Raw genomic sequence first — 23,289 nt, 5'->3', positions numbered from 1 at the left:
AGCTTAGTTAACAGATAACAAACAAGACAAATGCTCTACCTCGTTTTTCTTCCCATTTGTAAAGCTCGTACACATTAAGTAGTTTTGACAATAAACATACATGTACACTTTACTTTTCTAAGAACTTAAAATGAACACTTCTATTAGCATTGACCCAACTCAAGAACACTTGAAAACTATTTACTGAAATTCCTCTTCTATTAGTAGAAGAGAAAATAATTTAATTTTCAGAGTTTCCTCTTTATATAATTTTGATTGTAAGTGACATTACCCGCCGTAGGTACTGGTATCAGAAATATACAGTTCTACTTGGCTAAAACGATAATAATTAAACATTTAATATATAACAGTGTATAACAAATTCATACCATTTATCTACAATTTTTATTTGAAATAATTTGTTTTTCAGTCCACGTTTAACATATCGCGATATAATGCACTTAATTGTGGAAACTTCAAGCTACGATCTAAAGGATCCTAAATATATGTCATATTTCTTTCAAAACGCTGCAAACCACTCCGGTAAGTATACCGTTTTGATATGGAAATGATTCTCATTAATCCATGTTCAGGTCATGATATGCAAGCTATTAATTAATATAATTAGATTGATTAACACGATGAACTGTAAAATACTCCACTTACGAAGTGTACAATTCCAATATGAAATAAACTTAACATACATACTCCGATAAAATTTTGCATTTACGCAAGACGTGAGTTTTGTCTAAAAAAGACTCATCAGTGACGCTCGATTCCCAAAAAAGTTTAAAAGTTCAAATATAGTACAAAAGGACCAAAAGAAAAAATCATAAACAATGTTGTTGGTCTAATTTTTATAAATGAAAACATTTGACTATAAAGCATTTTAAGTTGATATTTCGACGTTGTACTATAATGATACATATATGCTAGTAATAAAATTATTGCCCAAACACAGAATTGAAAAAGTGGGTTAACATTGTGAAGGTGTAGATACAATACAGTTCCAAAAATTTTCTTAGAGAATCAAAGAAGGTTGATGCGACTGCCACACAAGAAAGAGGTGTAGTGCTGTAAAACTAGGTTCAATCCACCATATCTTACATTTGAAGATGCCTGAACCAAGTCAGGAATATGACAGTTGATTTTGTCATTTGATGAGGGACTTTCCGTTTTAAATCTTTTCTCGGAGTTCAGTATTTTTTTGATTTTACTTTTTGATAAAACAAACATCAGTAAGGCACACTACAGAAGGAATTTGTATCTACTAGTAATTTATTTACTGCATTAATTTAAAATTTCAGTATCGTCATATTTTGGATTTGGTTTGCTAAATATTGGAAAGCTTGTGGAAAAAAGTAAAACATGGAATAATGTTCCACCGAGAATTGACTGCACCAATATTGTTACCTTTAATATAGGGTAAGTCATTCCTACTTAACTGTATAAGTAAAATTGAGAATGGAAATCGGTAACATGGAAACATACCAATTTGTAGGGATAAGTGTTGTACATTTAAGGTGGTATGGGAGTCTAAAATAGAAATGATAGAATTTGTTCATACTTTGCCAAAATGTAGTATCTATTGATACATGTTAAAAAATATTATAAAAATGATAGGTCACCGTGCATTTTTTCAAGCTACGGGTCGTGACAAAATGACACATTTTGTATGGATTATACAGGAAAAAACACCATTTTGTGAATAGAAACTAAACGAAATGATAGAATTGTAAAATAAATAAGGAAAATATAGCTTTCAAACCATGCTTTGATAATATCAAAAGAAAAGATAGGGTCACCGTACGTTTTTTCCGGCTAAAATACAAAGTAGGAAAATTCCATGAACAATCCAACAGAAAATGCACTGTTTTAGAGTTACCTCCCCTTAAAATGACAATTTCAAAATATTAAAAACAACCAAAAATAATCTACACTTGTACATATATTTATATTTATAAGTTATATTCTTATAAATTGGATCTTTTAAATATAAAAACACATGAAATATCTGCATTCTTGCATCAAATTTTGCTAATTTGATAGAAAATATGGACCTTAGATTCTCTGTTTTTTACAATCCAAGATGGCGAAAGACACCCATACCACCTTAAGCAAATATTTTGCTTAACAGACAAAAATATCAAATTTACTGACGCATATTTGCTTTTTCAAGGCGAAACGTGAATATGTTCGTGATACATTTTATATACAATATCCTGATCTATATATGACATAAAGTGCATTAGATGCTTATTTTGATACTTTTAACCCTAAATTTATTTCATAACAATTTTCACTTTACCAAATCATAATATTTGAGTAACTCTTTACTATTTGTTCAAATCATTTTCACTCTTTTCAGACTGAGAAGTCACAATAATTATTTTGCTGTTCCTTTCGATAAATGCAGAGCTTCATATGTAGAACATGTAGAAGTATTGCTTAAAGTTAACAATCAACACGCAGGACAAATAAAGTGGGATTTAATTTCTCCATACGGAACAAAATCTACAGTTCTACCTGGAAGAGGATTAGATTCGACAACAAACATGGATCTTACCGTGTTAACTGTTCAGATGTGGGGGGAAAATTCGATCGGATATTGGAAATTGGAACCATCACCTGTTTTTGGTAAAAGATTAGGTTCGTACACTTCATTTAGTTATCGCTTTTTAAAGCCACAAAATACAACTTTACATCTGAATCCAATTTTAAATGATTCAGTAGAGTACTTCTGTTTAATAATGAATATCAAAGTTAGTTTTGATTTTTTTGAGATTTACAATGATATTATGAACGTGTTTGCACCTTTTCCTTTTAGCTAAATATTTAAAATAAAATATAATAGAAAGTGGCAACTGTTGCCTACCGTTCTATTTGCACGTTTGCCTTTTAGCTAAATTTGCTCCAAATGACTCAACAATTTTAGCATGCACGTAGGAATATCTCTTGAAATAAAATGAAATAGAAAGTGGCAACTGTCGCCTATCGTCCTCGCTGTAATCACACACATAAAAAAACGATTGTCAAAATATTTGGATTATATAGTGCATAGTCTTTATTATAGAGACGTTTTCTGCCTGAGTTTATTATTTTTCAACAGTAGGACCAGAATTATTTAATAATACATATGCTTTAAATTTATTATAAGGATGCCTATTTTAGCATTAATTCAAGGAAATACGATAAATTGAGATAAAATGAAATCAACTTACAAAGTTTAACAGGTAAATAGAATAAATGAATGACTATATATTTAGACATTCAATTCTTGAAATTTATATTTATTTTTATATTGCAAAACTCAATTCAGTTGTACTGTGACAATTACAATCATAAAACTAATACAAAATATTAAAAATAGAACGTAAATTTGAAGTACTTAAATTAAGACGTAATGACTGGACACGCAAATTTTACGGGAAAATTCCTTGTTCACTATGACAGAAAATTTTGGCGTTCAAATGTATTCTTTGTTTTCAACGCATTTTAATGAAGCGAAAAATCCTACCTGTCTATGATCCTAGAATAATTTCATATCTGTTGCTACCAGATATTTTTTATAATATTGATCTGACCTCTAGTTTAATTCAATAATCAAAACATGATATTGATAAATTTCAAAAACGCTTTAAATTTAAGCTCAATACATATTTATAAATGTTTGATTATGACTTATACTGTTCAAATTCATCTTAAAAACAGCTAGAGTGGATTTGTTTCCTAATCTCAAAACAACTATGCAACGGTTGGATTCAAACACAAAAAATAAATGGCAGGTTGACGAAAGTTACGCCTGGAATACCTAATTCAACACCTACTATACATCTTTCAACAACTTTTTAAAATTTTGGACCCTCAATGCTCTTCAACTGTGAACTTCTTTGGCTTCATAAATATTTTTATTTGAGCGACACTAATGAGTATAATGTAGACGAAACGCGCGTCAGGCGTACTGAGTTATAATCCTGGTACCTTTGATAACTATTTCGAGTTTTTAATCTGAGCTAAAGCAGGTTTGTTTTGATATTTATTATGATATACAGATCAAAAGGTTGTTCATGTTAAGGTAGTTAAAAGCAATGATTGCAAAGATCCCCTTCAAATTACATAACTATGCCAACTAATGACGTACTAAAATTTTGATCATGAATACTTATCATTTTATGAGATATACACTCAAGTTAACAGATGTGTAGTTGAAATCATCTTTGAACCATAACTTTTATAGACGCCATTATAAGACTTTTACCGAATTTTTCTAACATGAGCGACACGACGGATGTCACATGTGGAGCAAGATTTGCTTATCCTCCTGGAGCAAATGAAATCAACCAACATTTAAAATGCGGTTCGTGTTACTCGGTCATTAGTTTAAGCAAGTGTTGGATTTGTGTCTAATTGCTTGTTTGATGATCGTTTTCTTTTTAGCGATGGCGTTGGTCTGCTGTTAACATTTATACAATTTATGTATTGCAAAAATAAAACCATTTCATTTTTTTCTAGAAAATGGTACGATAGACTCGATAGCAATAACAATTCATGGCTTTGATTGTACTTATGACAGCCGATGTTTAAGTCCTGCACAGCAAGGTATATACATAAATATATATATACAACTCGTCTCAAAATCAAACAAAAAATATTAGATCTGTAAATTTGTTTTTGCAAATATTTTGTTCTTCCCTCGCCGGGATTCGAACCCATATATATATATTTATATTATGAAAGTAATAATTCTTAGTAGTTTGTGTAAATTTAATAAGCCATTTCGGTTCGTCTTTTTCTTCGTTTTATGCATTATTGTTACCCCCAAATAGTATCCATTATCTTAGTACTGTAATTTATTAACGACGCCGATTTATTTCTAAAATGAACCAAAATATTTGTTTTTTGGGGGTTTTCTTCAGATCAATGTTCTTTCATTAATAATAATACATAAGCTGGGACATGCAGTTCTTCATATGAATTCTCCCAAAGAAGAAACATTAAATAGTAGAAAATATTTTGTAACTTTTTGTAAAAAAAAAGCAGATAGCTGTGTATAGCTGAAGCTGAAATTGTTAGGTTATATTTGTTTTCAATTACGTATTGTATGCAGATTGGAAAAAAATAATAAGAAGACGAAGACAAAATGAAGTTCTTTGTCTGTCTTTGTCAAAACAACTCAATGACATGTGAAATGAAAATTATTTACAAACTGTTGGTTTAAAACACAGTAATTGTTTTCATAAAAAAAACGTAAATGTTATCTTTATGTGTATCTATATTCACCAATGGCACCAATCGAGTGTTCATTCCAAACAAAATAAGTTGATATCAGTAACGTTAAAGAATCTTAATTAATAAGCAAATTTACTTCAATCTACTGTATTAACAAATCAATAATAAGAAGTGATGTGGATGGAATTAGAGAAATCATTACAAAAATCAATAAGGTTCATATTGTGCGGGTTTTTATGTATAAAATATATATTTTAGTATAGATTTCATATAAGAGTTTATTGATTGTATCTCTTCAAGTAAAGACGTTTCGAATGCGTTTCTTCGACGAGATCCGGTTTGAAAAAAGAATTTATAAGATTCCAAATTGCCACACTTATGTGTACGTCCCTTGTCACATTTATAAATATATGAGTGTTGAAAGGGTTTAGAGAATAAAACAAGAATATTTTATTAAACAGATTTCTTAATATTGGTACTTTCTTAAAAGATTGGCCTTTAGTGTGATAACAAAGCTATTGCGATGACATTGTGTGTATTGCCAAGGCCTTACTTAGTCCAATACAGTGTCGATGCATTTTTATTTTAAATAAATTTATGTTGACGATGATAAAAATTACATCACACTCATCAATAGTTACCCAGTTAAAGATTCAATCAACGCAGAAACATACTCAACACGCTTGGGAATTATATATACTTTGGGGGTTTTAGCTATTCGATACAGTCAGCTTGACGGCGCACGTTTTATTGCCGACGAGCATTTTTGAATTTTTTGAATAATTGGCTTTTTGTAGAGAAAGGTAGATGGAGCCTATGGTCGCAATGGTCGCAATGGTCGGCATCGTGTGGATCAGGAACAAGAACTCGATACAGAGAATGCATAGGACTCAGCGTTTCCAGATTTTGCGATGGCAAGAGCTCTCAGAAAATTACTAGTACTTTACCTGTATGTCCACCTAATACAAATGGTGAGCTTGTATATTTTGAACGGTCTATATCAATATGTGCTTTTGGAAATAATATAGATAGTCTTTTTGAGTCTTTTTCATATCGTTGCCTTTTTAAAAATGTACTTAGGTTTGAGAATTTTTGAGCTCCGACTCCTTGGGTTATTTTTTACGATACAGGGAAAAATACTTTGCCCATTACCACCTAGTTTTTATTTCATAGAAAACTTTTGATAACTCATATAAAAGGCATTACCAAAATAAAAGCAGATTTGAGATTTTCCTGACGATCTGAGACTCAAGTAATGCCAATGACAAGTTAGCCTTTTCCCGCCATTTTTGAAAAAATTAAAAAAAGGAGCTCCATAACCTATCATTATGTTTAGATAAAAAAGAAGATGTGGTATAATTGCCAATGAGACAACTATCCACAAAAGACCAAAATGACACAGGCATTAACAACTATAGGTAGCCGCACGGCCTTCAACAATTAGCATAGCCCATACCGCATAGTCAGCTATAAAATGCCCCGATAAAACAATGTAAAACAATTCAAACGAGAAAACTAACGCCCTCATTTATGTAAAAAATGAACGAAAAACAAATATGTAACACATAAACAAACGACAACCACTGAATTACAGGCTCCTGACTTGGGACAGGCACATACATAAATAATGTGGTGGGTTTAAAGCTTATTATTATCCTTAACTCATGCATTTTTGACTAATTTTATTCATTTTGTTTTTAAATTTCACTTAATTATCACTTAACTATTGGTATTACCGTAATTATGAGAGTGTTGATAACTTTAAATTACTATAAAATAAACATTTCGAAGCCAAACAAGGCCAAACATTTTAAGATTGAATAAAACATGAATCTTAATCTTATACTCACTCAAAATCTCAGATGACTTAATCCGTGGTTATTGAGAATTACAGTCATCATAGTATTCTGATAAAATTATAAAAGAAGGAGTTAAGTTAAATTTTAATTTTTTTTTAAGCATTGAATTTTAGCTTTTCTGTTACAAAAATAAGTAAAGTCTGCAATGGCGGGCCCAGAGAAATTTTGATGAGTGGTGCAACGGCTGCAAACACTGTAGCCTCCTCAAGTCATTCGTCTGTGATTCCCTAAATAATCAACAAAACAATGTCCAAGAAAAAGTGGGGGCGGACGTTTTGACTCTAATTATGATGTAAAAGACTGGACTAACACATTGGCTATAAAATGTAATTTAGATATAACTTTTTTTTATATAAACTGGAAATAAACAAAAAGATAGTTCCTCGCTAAACAATTTCATGATTTACATTCATACTTATAATCAGGAAATATTTTGTACCATTTCATTATACTGTTGTATAATTAAATGTCTAAAACACAATCCATTTAATTTTTCTAATTATAAGAAAGTCCTTACATTACTAAAACCAATCCATAAATGAAATGACTAAAAAGGAATATTCTAAGTGTGTAAGAGAATAATAATCCCTTTCTTTATAATAAGTACTCGCAAAGGCTCGTACTTAATCATGAAGAAAGAGATTATCATTCTCTTTCATATACGCATATAGCTATTGTTTATGCCAATCAAGGACATTCAATACAATGCAAACCAGTTGTTACCTGAGAGGGAGCATCTCAAAGTTGTTTCGAAACTTAGTTTTTTTTACACCTTCTGCAGGAACGAAAAAAATGTCCATTCAATACCAAAAAGAATTTCTTTTTAAGATAATCAATATACATTTAAATGTTATACATGTAGTGGATGCCAGACCACTTATGTGACATTTATTGAATAACGTCAACAGTCTCAATATTTTGAGGAATCGTAGAATGAAAATTTTAAAAATTGATTGTCAACAACGCAATGAAATAACTAGGACGTAAACAAAACTGTTTCGTGTAGCAATTGATCATTTTCATTGTTCACTTTAACAGGAGATAACAATTGTCCGTCTTCATCAAGTTTAACAAGTAGATGTGTTGAGCAGTGTTCATCGGACAATGAATGCAGGGGACAAGGAAAATGTTGCTACAACGGATGTGGTCATACATGTGAACGTACAGGTAAAGACTTAGATAATGTGTTGTACCAACTGCTAATTTACAACATTTATCACAAAATGTTTAAAATTTGAAAACAAGTAAGTACTTAGAAATGATCGATTAATATCAAAATAACGCTACCTGAAAATAAAGTAAATAATGCAGAGCTCAAATGAACCATATGCAGTACATACAGATATTTAAGCAAAATCTATAAATTATATCTTCAGCGAACGTTAATCAAATTAATATCGTGTTTTTGATCAAATCTATATAATTGGTGTAATTTTAAGTGTTTTTGATAGTTAGTTTTTGTGATCAAGTTTAGCCATTTTATTTGATGTTTTAAAGTGTTGTTTGTTGTAATGGTATACTAGTGTTTCAGGTTAGGGTGATGGTTGGGGGGGGGGGGGGCATTTAAAACGTTCAAACCAGCTTCACTTGTTTGCACCTGCCCTTAGTCAAGAGGCTGTTTTCAGTAATTGTCGGTTGTTTATCTGATCTTATGAGTTTCTCGGTGTTTCTATATATATGTATATATTAAACCTTTGGTTTTCCAGTTTAAATTGATTTACACATGGGTCCCTTGATTGCTGTTTGGTGTGAGTCAAACTCCAATGTTTAAGACCGTACTTTGACCTATTATTGTTTTCTTTTTACACATTCAGTTCTTATTGGCACCCAAACACCATCTTCTTACTTCTATGTAAACGTTTACAAGGCGTAGTAACCCAAAAGGGAACGTCTAACACAATGTGTTTGATGTATACGAGGTTTCTGTATCTAAACTAGTTAATAACATTTTTACCGAGTCTAAGATTCAGGTTTACCATCTTCGTTGCCTGGTCTGTATAGTACCGAGCATGGTATATTACCGTATATTACTGTTCGGCTGACTGTGAATTCACATTACTATTAGACGTGTCTATGTATTTATACATCCAACAATCATGTATTAAGCTATGGTGTTTATTTGAAATTCTTATTGGACATTGTTTTATATTTATTGTTTGTGGTCTTGATTTTATTTTTATTTACTACACAAGTAAAAGTTACGATAATCACCTATTTTTTGATTATATGAATTTTGGTTTAAAGCAACTATATGTATAGGATTTATTGTTTTTTACACACATTTTGTTTTCGAAGAAAATCGACATGGTTAGAAAATACAATTAATTATACCAATGCTTTCACAATTCTATATTGAGGTTCTTGTAATTGTAAAAAAAAATTCATAAAGTAAAACCCCTACAAACTCAATCCAAATTTCATATTCAATCTTTAAAAACTAACATGTGACGTCACTTTTTTAAACCTTCATACATTTGTGTGACGCACAGTGCCTAATTCTATTATGCAATATTTATGTACTGTAGTAAATTATGTTATGGGTACGTTGTTCTTCTGGGTATGCATATTGAAATATAATGTTATATTAATTATATATGTAAAGCCACACAAGTAAGTTGTTGAAAAGCATTGAGGATCTAAAATTCAAAAATAATGTGCCAAACACGGCTAAAACAACATAATAACAATTTGATATTGCAGAAACATAGTTATACAAAGATTTGCGCATACTACCAAATACTGGTAGGTTTATCTGCAAACCAAGTTCATCGTATTTCTGCATGACCGTCGGACTTCAGCGTCCATATTATTACAGTTCTAATCAGTGTTTCTTTCCCTCTGAAAGTTGATGTGATTACACGATGATCTACACGACCACATGTTATTTAATACAGATGTGACGCGTTGATATCTGACAATGGAAAATTGTTGAAATTAAAACAGTTTTTATCAATAGAGTAAATTATTCAAAAATATTCAAAACTAACGTGTCACTAGAATATTTCTACAATTATTATTTAGTGTGTCAATTTCGAGCACAATTTTTCCGCTTTCATTTTTATTTTTACATTGCATACGTCCGTCGTTTGTGACAATTATATCATAATGATAAATGAAATCATACGTTACAACAAAGAAAAAAAGAAAGCTTTTGAAAGGTAAAGTATCAATCAAGCAAATACAATCAATTAAAGTTTAACGATATGTTACATTTAAGATATATACTGCAAAGAAAGTGTATCGGGTCTTAATTATAGAGGAACGGTCAACATCACAGAATCCGGCCTGACTTGTCAAGCCTGGTCACAAAATGCACCACAGTCACATAAATTTACAGTACAGCTTGCTGACCAGCACAATTATTGTAGAAATCCAGACAAATCAGCAAAACCATGGTGTTATACTACAGATCCTAAGATACGATATCAATTTTGCAACATACCTGTTTGTGGTAAGGTATTTTATTTACTTTCCACACAAAGTAATCGCTTTCTCTTTCTGTTCTTACGTTCGTTGGTTTGTTCGAATAAATGATAACTTGAGCATGCGTTGCTCATGTATCTTTGGAAAATATGTTTTTTTTGTTAACATAAGTTAATATCGCATTATCACGTTTTGTTTTTATTTTGTGGTTTACATTTCTAAAGCCATAATCATTCTTATCTTATCTTTTTTTTTAATGTGTCCGATGAACCCGCTATCCGTTCTAAATGGGCGACAGGGCTTAAAATAGAACATAGGAGTTGAATGCAGTTGTTCGCCTATATCTCTGAAACTTAAGCATTTAGAGGGTCTTCAAGTGATAGGAGTATTTCACCTCTAAGAACCGATAGCTGAGACCAGAGACAATACAAAATTTAAAATATATTTTTAAAGGGGTAACGTATAATACACATATTATAAGCGAAAAAGTCACTTGGTATCAGTTATTCACTGAAACGTGTTTATACAAACTCATATGGTTATTTCATCTCTAATAACTAATAGCTAACACCCGAGACCAGAAAAAAATTAAAATATATTTTTTAAAGAGGCAACGTATAACACACGTATCTTCAATACTAAAATAACGAGGTCCACTTTGTCAGCCGTCGTCGGGTTAAAACTACGTTTTTCAACTTTATATATAACTAATATAGGACTTTGGGGTAGATTGAAAATTACACTACACCAGACCCTTCTGTTTTCCACATAATTAATATTGCAAATAATTAACAAGTTCAGGGTCTAATCTTATACCGACACCAAAAGTATATTCACCTGTAACCTGTTACCTTATCTGTACGTTCTGCATCTGACAGGCGCACCACCAAACGGTGTATTTAGAATATTGCTATATACACGGGTCATTATCACAGGGTTGACACTACTAGATTCAATCATTGTCAAGTTGTTCCCTATTTTAGTATTTTAATCAGATAGACTTCCTTAGATAACAATACGAAAACTAAAAATCAGGGCTTAAAATAAGGCGTGAAGGTACAGTTTTCAATTTGTTAGCAGGCATGACGTAAAACACCGAATAAAAGAATTCAACTTTATCTACAATGCTGTTGATTAAAAATTAGTCCATTTCAGGACCTTTTATTTTCCAAATAATCAAAATTACCAACAATTGATAAGTTCCAGGTCGACGGGTTCAAACAGAAAGATTTTGAATGTAGAGAAAACTGCTTATCTTATAATCGGCATGACGTGTCGACTTTTTCAGATGACAATACCTGTACAAAATTAAGGCTTACACATTGTTATATACTTTAATGCTGTCACGGATTCGCGATATCACGGGTGTGTTCTAGTTATTATTGAAATAAGAGAGAAATAAGTAATTGGGTATCAGCAGAGCGCTGAAACGGCTATACAGGCGCTTATAGCGTTTTATTCCTCTCCAAACACAGAACAACGTATTAAAATCGAATAAGGAACTAATGGGTATCAAATGGAAAGTTAGGAGGGATGATTTTGGCACAAAATCCGATACATACGTAATAAGGATAATTTCATTTCAACAAACCCACAACTATAACCAGAGATTAGAAAAAAAGTATTAAAAAGGGGAAAGCATTAAAAATCAAATAAGCAACGAGTAAGGAATAAGTGTCAAACAGGTTACGAATTAGGAATAAGAAATACGTAGTGAATAGTTTACAAAAAGGAAACGAATAAGAAATAATGAATAAGTAGTGACTAGATAACGAGTAAGGAATAAGTAACGAATCGGTAAACTCGTTCAAAGGGTATCTACATGTCTCAATCTTCAAAATCGCCAACAAATTTTTACAATAAAAACCGTGGTTACCCTTTTATCGATAGGTGTCATTTCCAAAAATTACTTACCTGCCCCGTCTATCCACTAAAAATACGGTAAGGTCAACAATTAATGGTCGCACATTGTCATTATATGTGAAATGATATAAATTGAAAATCTAAAAATATTTTTTTACTCACATATAACAAACTGGGATGCGATATTCAGTACGTTGGTGAAACTAGACGGTATTTATATACACGCACGCACGAACATCTTTATCGTTTAAAAAGACCCGATAAATACAAAAATATCATTTATCAACACCTCAAGAAGCACAAGCATCCTATGAAGTATTTAACAGTTAATAATTTAGAATGAGTAAATACGCAGCCTGGTGATTCTCAATTAAAGTTTTTACGATCACAGAATTAAATTGGATTAAAAATTACAGACAGTTTATCGTCTAGGACTTGATGATAATATCATGGGAGTTGGTAACATATCAATAATCGATTCTGTTTACATTTCGGATACAGTTTCTATTCTCATGAACGTAGAATAAATTGCAATCAAAGAAAATTTCGAACCAACAATACATACATTTTCTATACTAAAACACGTTTTGTGTACAAAATGTAGGGCCTAGGATTCACGATGAGTTTATGTAAATATTAGTACCTGTATCTTTTCAATACAATTCTAATCCTTTTCTTCTCTTTGAAACCACACACAACATGTTATAAAATTACGGCAACTACATTCTACGGCTTTTCGCCCTCAATTTAACTTAATAATCCCGATTATAATTTGTTTTCCTGTTTTTATGAGCATATCGAGAATTTTGACATAATATTATTCAAGATATCATACTTTATCATGTATAGTCGATTTGCTTATATATTCTGATCCCCCTGAAAAGTTACACGGGCTACAAAATACTTTTTTTGTGTAATTTGAACCCTGCAATGAATATTTTATTGAAAGTATTGGAAAATGTCAGTTGTAGTATAGGCAGATATTAAGGGGTAAAATATAATATAACATCCTTTCCAACATGCCTTATTTATATTAAATATCAACTGTAGCAGTATTTCTAAATAAATAAATCTGAATAGCTATGATGATATGAAATTCTTAGGTCTATAGGATTGGGTTATCTATGAATGGGGTCTAAAAATACCAAGTTCAAATGTTAAAATATCTCTCCCAACATGTTTTATTCATACACAATTGAGGAAGGTCCAACCTCTAATGCAGGATGGTCAAAATTACATAGCTACGTTTGTGTCTTGTGTATTATTATATGTCTGTTAAATCCATGGCAGTGTCAGTTTTTTTTATCATTGAGTTTGAATGTAACTCTGCTATCTTTCGCCCCTCTTATATATATGAAAACACTTTAAAAAAAAGTATTCATACCTTATGCTTATTTAATAATATATGAGTAATCAGATTGAATAGATATCATAATTTGAAAATCTGAGGTTTAAAGTGGGTTATATTTTCAATAGAGGGTGTTTATTATGTCTAACAAAAAATGCGATAAAATATATTTTCCAATTTGTATTATTTAAACAAAAAAGTATTAAACTTATTATTAAATATAGAAGCTTTAATAATGTAATAATTAAGATGATTTAAAAATTGGAGTATATATATTGGATTTTTAGTGAGATGGTGACAATACCATGTCTCATTCCAAGTGTTTAAGAATTAAGTCCTAAATACACTGATTAGAGCGTTATAATTATATGATATAGTATAAAACGCAATTATGAAGGTACAATCGGAATTCTTAAAGGGCTTCAATTTTAATAAAAAATAAAGTAACAAACATATTTCCAAGCATGTTTCATTCATACCAAGTACTTACAGTTGCATATTAAACCAGGTTTAATCCACCATTTTCTACATTTGAAAATGCCTGTACCAAGTCAGGAATATGACAGTTCTTGTCCATTCGTTTTTGATGTGTTTTGTTTTTTGATTTTGCCATGTGATTATGGACTTTCCAAATTGATTTTCCTCTGAGTTCAGTATTTTTGTGATTTTACTTTTTACTAATTTGAAAGTACAAAAATCAAGGAAACAATCAAAATTTAATCTAAATGTATATTGTTGCACATCTCACCCCTATTTAAGAGTGATGCATTTTGTTATATTTCATTTTAGATATAGACTGCAAGAGAAGTGAAGCGGGTCTTAATTATAGAGGAACAGTTGATATCACAGAATCCGGCCTGACTTGTCAAGCCTGGTCACAGAATGCACCACAGTCGCATCAATTTACAGTACAGCTTGCTGACCAGCACAATTATTGTAGAAATCCAGACAAATCAGCAAAACCATGGTGTTATACTACAGATCCTAAGATACGATATCAATTTTGCAACATACCTGTTTGTGGTAAAGCTTTCTATTTAAATCTCTCAAAGAAAAACAAATAATAATCGCTTTGTCCTTCCTTCCTTTGGTTTGTGCGTTTGTGCTTACCTATCCCTTGTTCTTTTTAAAATCCAATTATTCAAAAGGAAGATATTTCATAACATGTCTCATTCATACCAAGTACTTACTTTCAGGGTCTTAAGGTCTATAAGGGGAGAAGTGAAGTATTGGTAAAAACAAATGTTTAAACATCTTTACTAACATAACGTATTCATACCTAATACTTATTGAAGCCTAACTGATATACAAGATATATATATTTCTCTAATAAAAGAGAATAATTTGACCACTAGCGCAACTCTTTAAGTCGGAAGAACAGAGACGGAAAACAAAACAAAAACAAAAATTAGGCCCAAAAAATTACTCAGTAACTTAAAAGTTGTCTCACTCTAACATTTATCTTAGAATAAGTAAAAACTATGTCATTCAACTCCCAGTTTTTCAAACTTTTCTACATGTGCAGAAATTAAACAGGTGTCTTCTGTTCTTTCCGCAACTTATTGGAAAACTAAATCTAAATTTAGAACAAAATTGAAATTGAAAGTACACAAAGTCATGTAAATAAGATATAACATGTCATTTCTTCTTTCTCAAATTCCAATTTCGAAGAGATATATAGCGAAATCTGTTTTCGTTTATTGTGCCTGTGTGCATCATTCAAAATTAAAGAATGTTATTTTGAAGTAACAAGTCTCAATTCAAGATTATGAATGAAAAGAATAGTATTACGAGGTGGATAGAACCTTTATCGGGACTCCGGGATCGGGTGTTTTTAAGCTCGGGATTTCGGAATTGACCCTTTTGGGATCCGGGATTTCTATTTACGAATTTCGTGATGTCCGGATGTAAAATTATTTCAATTCGGGATCTCGGGATTTCGGGACCTGGACCCCTCCTACCTCCTCCTTCTATTACGGTTAAAGAAAAGAGGTCAGGACAGTTTTGTGACACTTGTTAACATTTAACCAAAGTTTATTGCAAGGGATGTTTCACCATAATCATACAAGAACTGTGAAGCCTGTGGTTTATGATGAGTTTATTTACTTGTCTTATAATATAAGACTTCGGAAGTTCATATCATTTACATTCAACGTTACTATCAATGTCACACCCCTCCCCCCTAAAAAAAAAAAAAAAAATTCGATAAAAAAAACGTTGAATGTTAATGATATTAAGTCCAAAAGCTTATATTATAAGACTAATAAACCACAGGCTCCTAGATTCTTGTATGATCATGATCTATGTGAAACCATAGAGCTGGTTGTAATTCTGTTACTTCACAACATGGTATTTGTTTTCTGTAAATACTTTTATATAAGGCCGTTGATTTTGTCAGCTGAGTCTTTTGTGGCCTATAGCTACACATTAAGTGTTTTCCTTTAATTGTTGAAAACAGTATGGTTGTTTATAGTGTTTGCTTACATCGACTTGATTTAACCAGTTGCGGATAGTTGTCTCATTGGAAGTCATATCACATCTCCTTATTTTTTTTATATTATATACGTAGGGAAGCTATGCATTCCAATTATGCAGAGACAATATTCGTTCGGCATTACCCTATAGGTAAACCCGTGTAGCAATACAGTATGAATAATCGCTGTGCATTACACTGAGTAAATTCTTATAAAATTTTATTAGGTAAATTTTTAAATCATCGAACATGATACATTCTCGTAAGGTTACCTTTGGTACTTTCTTCGTTATCTTTAATTGTACACCAGTTAATTTAAAGCATTACATTGTATACATTGCTCAAGTATAACATTGTCTGTTAAGGGCGCTTTGCATACATCCCATTGTATGTTTATAATTTTCCCAGTAACCAGCTGTTCATCCAAACCACGTATCGTTATGGTCTCCGAATCTTCAATATCTACTAAAATAGTTTCTCATTCACCAATGTTATCATTGAAACAGTGTCCACATTTATGCTCATATTCTGGTTATATATAATACCTCGCACTGCTAGGCTTTTCTAATGATTGGTCTTGACACTATCGGACGAGGACGTGTGTCTCTGTTCAGTTTTGTAATGAAGTCATTTTGTATGGCAAATAGACATAGGAGTCAAGCGTTGGCCTCCTGATCCGACCCGTTGTTGTTTAAAGACTTCGTTGTTTGCTTTGATTTCCTCTGTATCCTGGTAAAAAAAAAGGTTATCGTTGTCTGAAATAACTGGGATTTCTGGAGTGTATCGCGGAGATGCTGACCGTTGTCCTGTGGTACTATATCAGCTATGGCTTGTTTGGGGTGTTGCTTGTCGAAAGGCATTACACTCGAAAATAATTTTAGCTGGCGATCTACCGCGACTATATTGCTATGGGAATCTTCCAAGTGTATATTTATCAGGTTATCTTCCACGATTATATTGATCAGAAGTCCCAAGGTTAAAATGATCGGCCGATCCACGGTTACGCTGATTAGTTGAAAGCATAACACCAGCTAGTTTTGTGACTATTTGAGTGAGGTTACGCACCTCATTTTCCAAAGGACTGTACACATTCCCTTTATCTGTCGATGATACTACGCCATCAGCAAAGAAGACGCATAATCGTCACTTTGTGGTCCATAAATCGCCGTATGGTTGGATATTGAGGTTTCTAATTGCTTAAGGAGGCTCGCGGGTATAAAATTTTTAGAAAAAATTAAACATTTATTTTTCATTACACATTTTATTTATTACGTTAAGTAGTTGTTACTTTATTATATGGTACCAAAATCTGTCCAAAAAAAACAATTCGTGTTGGCCCCAGGTGACTTTTAAAATGTAAATATCATTGAAAAAGCTCAAAATTATCTCCCTTTGGTGCAAAAAAGCCATTTTTGGGCATTAAAATTGAAATATCTTTTTTAACTAATCGGTGACCTATATTTTTTATTGTTGTTTTCAAATAAGCTATCCATAAACTAAATAATTGTAAAATTTTAGCGATTTCTGTAATTAGGTTCTTTTTTTATTTCGATGTTACCTCTTTTTCTCCTATTAGTTCAACAGAAAAATAGGACATTGACAAAAATGTATGCTTCTTTCGATGGCAGATTGTGAGCGTAAATGAACGTTGACCCCACTTTTTTATTTAATTTTTCTATTAATTATAAGATAAAGTTCATTTATAGAAAAATATAGCGAAAGCCTATATTAAATAAAAAAATTGATTTAGACCCGCGAGCCCCCTTAAACGCCTCTTTGATCGTTTTTTTTTTATTTATTTCTCTCTATTACATGCCTTGCAGAATCTTCTGAGGAATGCTTCGGTTCCAATCTGGTATGGATGTCTTTCTTTTTTGAAGCGCTGCTGCAGTGCTTTCCTTAAGGTTTTGAAATCATTATCTGTGTTTACCTTGCGAAAGTACTCCGAGGCAACATCAGCCAGGCATTTAAGAGACTACACACCTATATCCTGTTTTCCCATTGTCTTCTACTGGTAGTCCGTTCAAATTGGTAATTAAACTCCTTTCAAGTCATGGATCTTTTTCCATTGAATATTCGCATTTTAGGGAGCTGTGGCCTTTGATTCCGGTTTCTTGCACCAGATTTTTTTGCCATCGTGTACATTCTCTCTCCACAGAGGAGTCTGAATAAGAACTGATGCCACTCTCGTTTGGTTTTGTTTGACCATTCCTGAATTGGTCAGTAGAGTCAGCTTGCTGTTTTGGCTCCAGGAGCTGATGATGTTTTCTTTAAATGGAGTAATAAATGTGAGAGGAGGAGGATTTGCCATAATGCATTATACTGTTCGTAGGTACTGCAGTCAGCATTTGAGAAACTTGATATATCCACATGCAGCAAATTGTTTCTGTAATGGTGTGCTGCACTGAACCAAATAATATTAGTTGGTAGTAGATTGTAAGTGTGCGTAAGAAGACACATAAGCCATTTGCTAGTATCCTTGATCAGTACTAGAGGTTTCTGTTCTTAAAAAAGAGGTTGTTGTTGAATACTTTGAACTAAATCATCAGGACAACTGACATAGAACTGCATACTTTAGGTGGAGACACCAAATTTGCATTGAACATAGTTGGTACGGTTGATGGTTCATGTGAACTAATTGGGGGAAGACCCAAGGCAGAGATTTTCTTTAATTTTGTACTTTTGTTATACTTGCGTTGTACTGGCTATGGCCAAATTTTGGAGTAGATAATGTGTTTATTGCAGGATGTTTTACTTCTTTATTTCGCTCGTCCATCCGTCTCACCACAGCATTTAATTTCCCATTGGTCTGATCGTCAATTCCGCCAAGCGCTTATCACTAGCCTTGTGGTCTATCCTGTGTTCAGACTGCTGAAGTTGCTGATATATTTCTCCCTCCCATATGTTAATAATAATACCTATTGCCTTTTTCTGTTCATCCTTGCTTGAATCCTTATGAGACCAAAACATATTTTATCAATTCGCGCTTCGCTCTGTGTTATATTTTGGTTAATTTGTGCTGTTCTTTGGGCATTACATTTCCTATCTGCTTAAAAATCTTGGTACATTTTTTTAATAGTAATTTATGAGTTGTTCTATACTAAAGTGTCTTCAGCTTTGGGTTTGTCCATATCCCAAAGTGCTTTTGTTTCTGCCATTTCAATATTCTTGTCCTTCTTGTGTTCAATTCCTGCCATTTCACTGATTCGTGGTTATACAATTCTCAAATCACAGTATAATATCTCAAATTGCAAAATATGGCAAACCAAGAAATAAAATATGCAATGAATAATATCGGCAGATAAATATTCAGACAAAAAATATTGCAGCTTTTGGTGAAAGCTTCTACTGGACCTGTTTATGAAAGGTACTAATTTGTATTTGAAATGACAAGCTAGGGAAAATCAAAAGGACAGAACTGCAAAAAAAAAGACAAAATGACATTATACTTTAATGAATTGATCAAATTCAGGTCAATTCTCAATAATGAATATTTGCATTTTTTCAAGGCGGCCATTTTGAAATTAGCTGTCATTTTGAATTTCAAAGATAGATCAAAACAAAATATTGCTGAGTACACCAAATCATTCAAATATGTTGAATTGTGTGCTTCCATCATCAAATCCACCGTGGTTTGTACAATACTGGAAATAGTTAAGAATGTATGGCGGCCATCTTGAAATAAGCCGCCAGGTTGAATTTTAAGTGTGGGTCCATAGCTAATATTGATCAGTACACCAAAATGTACTATCAAGCAAAGTTTGTTGCTTTCCTCATTATTTGAGCAATTTTTTCACCGATCGGCCGGACTTATATAGAACACTATTAAAAGGCCGAACATTTGAAAACAACGGATGTATAAGAACCGATCGTAAATAGTTGAAGAGCCATAATATTCATTATGCGTATTGTTTATATCCGTGTATGTGGATTTTTAGCAAATGATGTATGGAACAAACAAATATTTTCTTATGTTACTGAAACTCCTTTAAGCAAACAACATCTGATAAACAAATTTAATAATACTTTTAGATATTTGGATGATATTTTGGCTCTCAATAATGACGACTTCAGTATGTATATTAATGAAATTTATCCTGCTGAACTTTCTTTGAATAAAGATAATACTAGCAATGACCACTGCCCTTTCCTTGATCTTGATATCTATATCACTAACGGAAAGCTAAATACTAAAATTTATGATAAAAGGGATGCTTTTTCAGTTCCTATCGTAAATTATCCGTTTTTAGATGGTGACGTTCCCTTGTCACAATCTTACGGTGCTTATATATCTCAACTTTTACGATTCGCTCGTGTATGTAACAATGTTTTAGATTTTAACGAGAGAAATTTATGTGTTACTGAAAAATTATTACACCAGGGTTTTCGATATCACAAACTAGTCAAAACATTTACTAAATTTCATCATCGGTATAAAGACATCATTCGTAAATATAGATCAACATGCAGACTTCTTATACGTTCAGGTATTTCACATCCAATTTTTTATGGACATATTCTTTATAAAGCACAAAGGTGTCATTTTTCACCTCAGAAACTTACAAAACCTTTGAATAGACTTATTAAGAAGGAATATAATTACGATACTGTTGTCAAGTCATTAAAGATTGCATATTTTGGCGTTAATATTGAGTCACTGATAAGGTCTTTGCGTCGGAACTAAACACATTTTTTTCTAAAAACAGTTGTTGGCATGACACGGGTTTTGTTCTTGTCATATATGTTTTGATGGTATGATACTAAACCCCTAACGGGAAGGATTGTGCCTGATGTTCATATGATGAAATCATAATCTTTCAGTCAGTTTAATTGAAGTCTTGAGCTGGCATGTCCGTTAACTGCTAGTAGTCTGTTGTTATTGATGTTTTATTGTCATTTTGTTTATTTTCTTTGGTTACATCTTCTTACATCAGACTCTGACTTCTCTTGAACTGCATTTTAATGTGCGTATTGTAATGCGTTTACTTTTCTACATTGGTTAGAGGTATAGGGGAGGGTTGAGATCTCACAAACATGTTTAACCCCGCCGCATGTTTGCGCCTGTCCCACGTCAGGAGCCTCTGGCCTTTGTTAGTCTTGTATTATTTTTATTTTAGTTTCTTGTGTACAATTTGGAAATTAGTATGGCGTTCATTATCACTGAACTAGTATATATTTGTTAAGTGGCCAGCTGAAGGACGCCTCCGGGTGCGGGAATTTCTCGCTACATTGAAGACCTGTTGGTGACCTTCTGCTGTTGTTTTTTTTTATTTTGGTCGGGTTGCTGTCTCTTTGACACATTTCCCATTTCCATTCTCAATTTTTATTACATCATTCCTGGTCATTAGTTAAAGAAAAGGGAAAGTGATCGCGACGGGAAATTTTGAAAAATTAAATATATTTTTGTAAAGTTGCGTCACGAGCATGTGTGTAAACCTGACTAATGAAATAGGTTTATAATGTAAAATATATTGTGTGCAAATCCTCATAATAACACCCTGGAGAAATGGCGAAGATGAATATATGCAGAAAATAGGTCTACTTTTTTAAATACAAACATGCAGAAGTAAGATGGAAAACGAAGTGTATACCCGATCTTAATATTAAAACCGATCAATTCATTCTGACATAACTGTGTTAACCGGGACAAATCCAAACTCGATATGTGATTCATAAAAAAATACAATCCATGCAAGCATTAAAAAGGTGTGGAAACCACTCTAATATGGAGAAGAATAAAATCTACGGTAACTTTCTTTTATTTGTTGTAAATTTAATTACAAACTTGCAATTTGTTGGCGACAGAAATATTCTTTAAAATTAGTTAGTTTATTTTCTTATCAATTTACAGTTAAAAAAATCTGTTAACCAACAAAATAGAAAATCTTGATAATGTAAAAATATCAGCTAATTTTGATGATTTTCCGTATATACCCTTTGTATTTTTGGCGTATCATGCTATTAATTTCAACGGCTCGTATCTCAAAAACGAAAAAGTTTACCCCCTTTTTTATTTCATTTTCTGGTGAAGTTTTCAAGCAGAGTTCATTGTGTAGTTTAACTACGTACATTTCGCCTTAAACAACCTAACGTAGTGTATAACTTCATATCAAGCTTAAAATCGTCCTGTGTCTATCGGACACACATAATCAAATAATTTTTCTATATTTCACCAAATGCTTCAGTACAAACATTCATTGAGATATGACATTAATCAACCACCGACAAAATAAGGCAAAGTGACACTAAAGTGTATTATTATTTATAATATATATTATCTATTTTTCAAGGAAAACAGCCTGCAAAATGTAGACCATCGACAAGCTTACCTTCAGGATTTATGAGACAGTGTTTAACAGATCAAGATTGTTTTGGAATAGAAAAATGTTGTCATAATGGACAGGTTAAATCATGTAGCTTACCGGGTAAGAATTATGATAGTGCAGGAGTGATAATGTATTTATATTGTTTTCCAGCTTTAAAATGATAATGTTATGCTACTTATCCTGATCTATGTTTAGATGTACATGTCAGTGTATCTGAAAATATGAAGTATGTGTTCAATGTTTAGACATAAAAATATTTTGCTATTGATAGGTGTTATATTTTGATACTAAATATATCACATTATTTTCACAACTGCAGTTTCTTACGTTGAAAAGATTTTATGATATCAAGTTATATAACTATTAATTTTATCATTCTAGTGACCCGTGTGAATTATAAAGGTTTGAAATATTATAACTATTCATTCTATCATTGTTTCCTACTCATTTGTTTATGTTAAATGTTTTATTTTTGTAGATTATTGAAAAATGCACCTAGATTTCAGAAGCAATAGAAAATAGACACTTTGCTGTAATTCAAAGTAATACGTTTTAACAAAAAAGAAACTGTGATTCATTGAATAATTATTAATAAATTATCAATAAATTATCATGTTTAGATATGAATTAAAGTACATATCACGGGTTATAATCTTCAAATCCTGATGATCGTTGAAGTGAACAAAATATGCATTTAGAATTAAAATATATCAGATATATGTGAACTTATGAATGTATTCGTGAACACTCCAAGGTTCATTCGATTGCTAAAAAAGGAAAGTTATAAAA

The 23,289-nt window shown here is 31.9% G+C and overlaps 1 protein-coding gene across 1 annotated transcript in view; it reads left to right on the top strand.

The window, feature by feature from the left end:
- Positions 1–22,986, top strand: part of LOC134705968 (neuroendocrine convertase 2-like) — a 46,733-nt gene extending 23,747 nt beyond the window's left edge. Inside the window, exons 12-21 of the mRNA XM_063564681.1 lie at positions 410–522; positions 1,287–1,404; positions 2,348–2,628; positions 4,492–4,578; positions 6,006–6,179; positions 8,106–8,234; positions 10,285–10,518; positions 14,491–14,724; positions 22,465–22,599; positions 22,979–22,986. Of these exons, the coding sequence (XP_063420751.1) occupies positions 410–522; positions 1,287–1,404; positions 2,348–2,628; positions 4,492–4,578; positions 6,006–6,179; positions 8,106–8,234; positions 10,285–10,518; positions 14,491–14,724; positions 22,465–22,599; positions 22,979–22,986 (1,513 nt within the window). The remainder of the gene's footprint in view (positions 1–409; positions 523–1,286; positions 1,405–2,347; positions 2,629–4,491; positions 4,579–6,005; positions 6,180–8,105; positions 8,235–10,284; positions 10,519–14,490; positions 14,725–22,464; positions 22,600–22,978) is intronic.
- The last annotated feature ends 303 nt before the right edge of the window (positions 22,987–23,289 follow it).

The sequence above is a fragment of the Mytilus trossulus genome, chromosome 2 (genome assembly GCF_036588685.1).
Source record: "Mytilus trossulus isolate FHL-02 chromosome 2, PNRI_Mtr1.1.1.hap1, whole genome shotgun sequence".
Taxonomy (NCBI): Eukaryota; Metazoa; Mollusca; class Bivalvia; order Mytilida; family Mytilidae; genus Mytilus; species Mytilus trossulus.
Note: the sequence above shows the minus strand (reverse complement) of the source record. Positions and strands in the feature narration are given on the sequence as shown.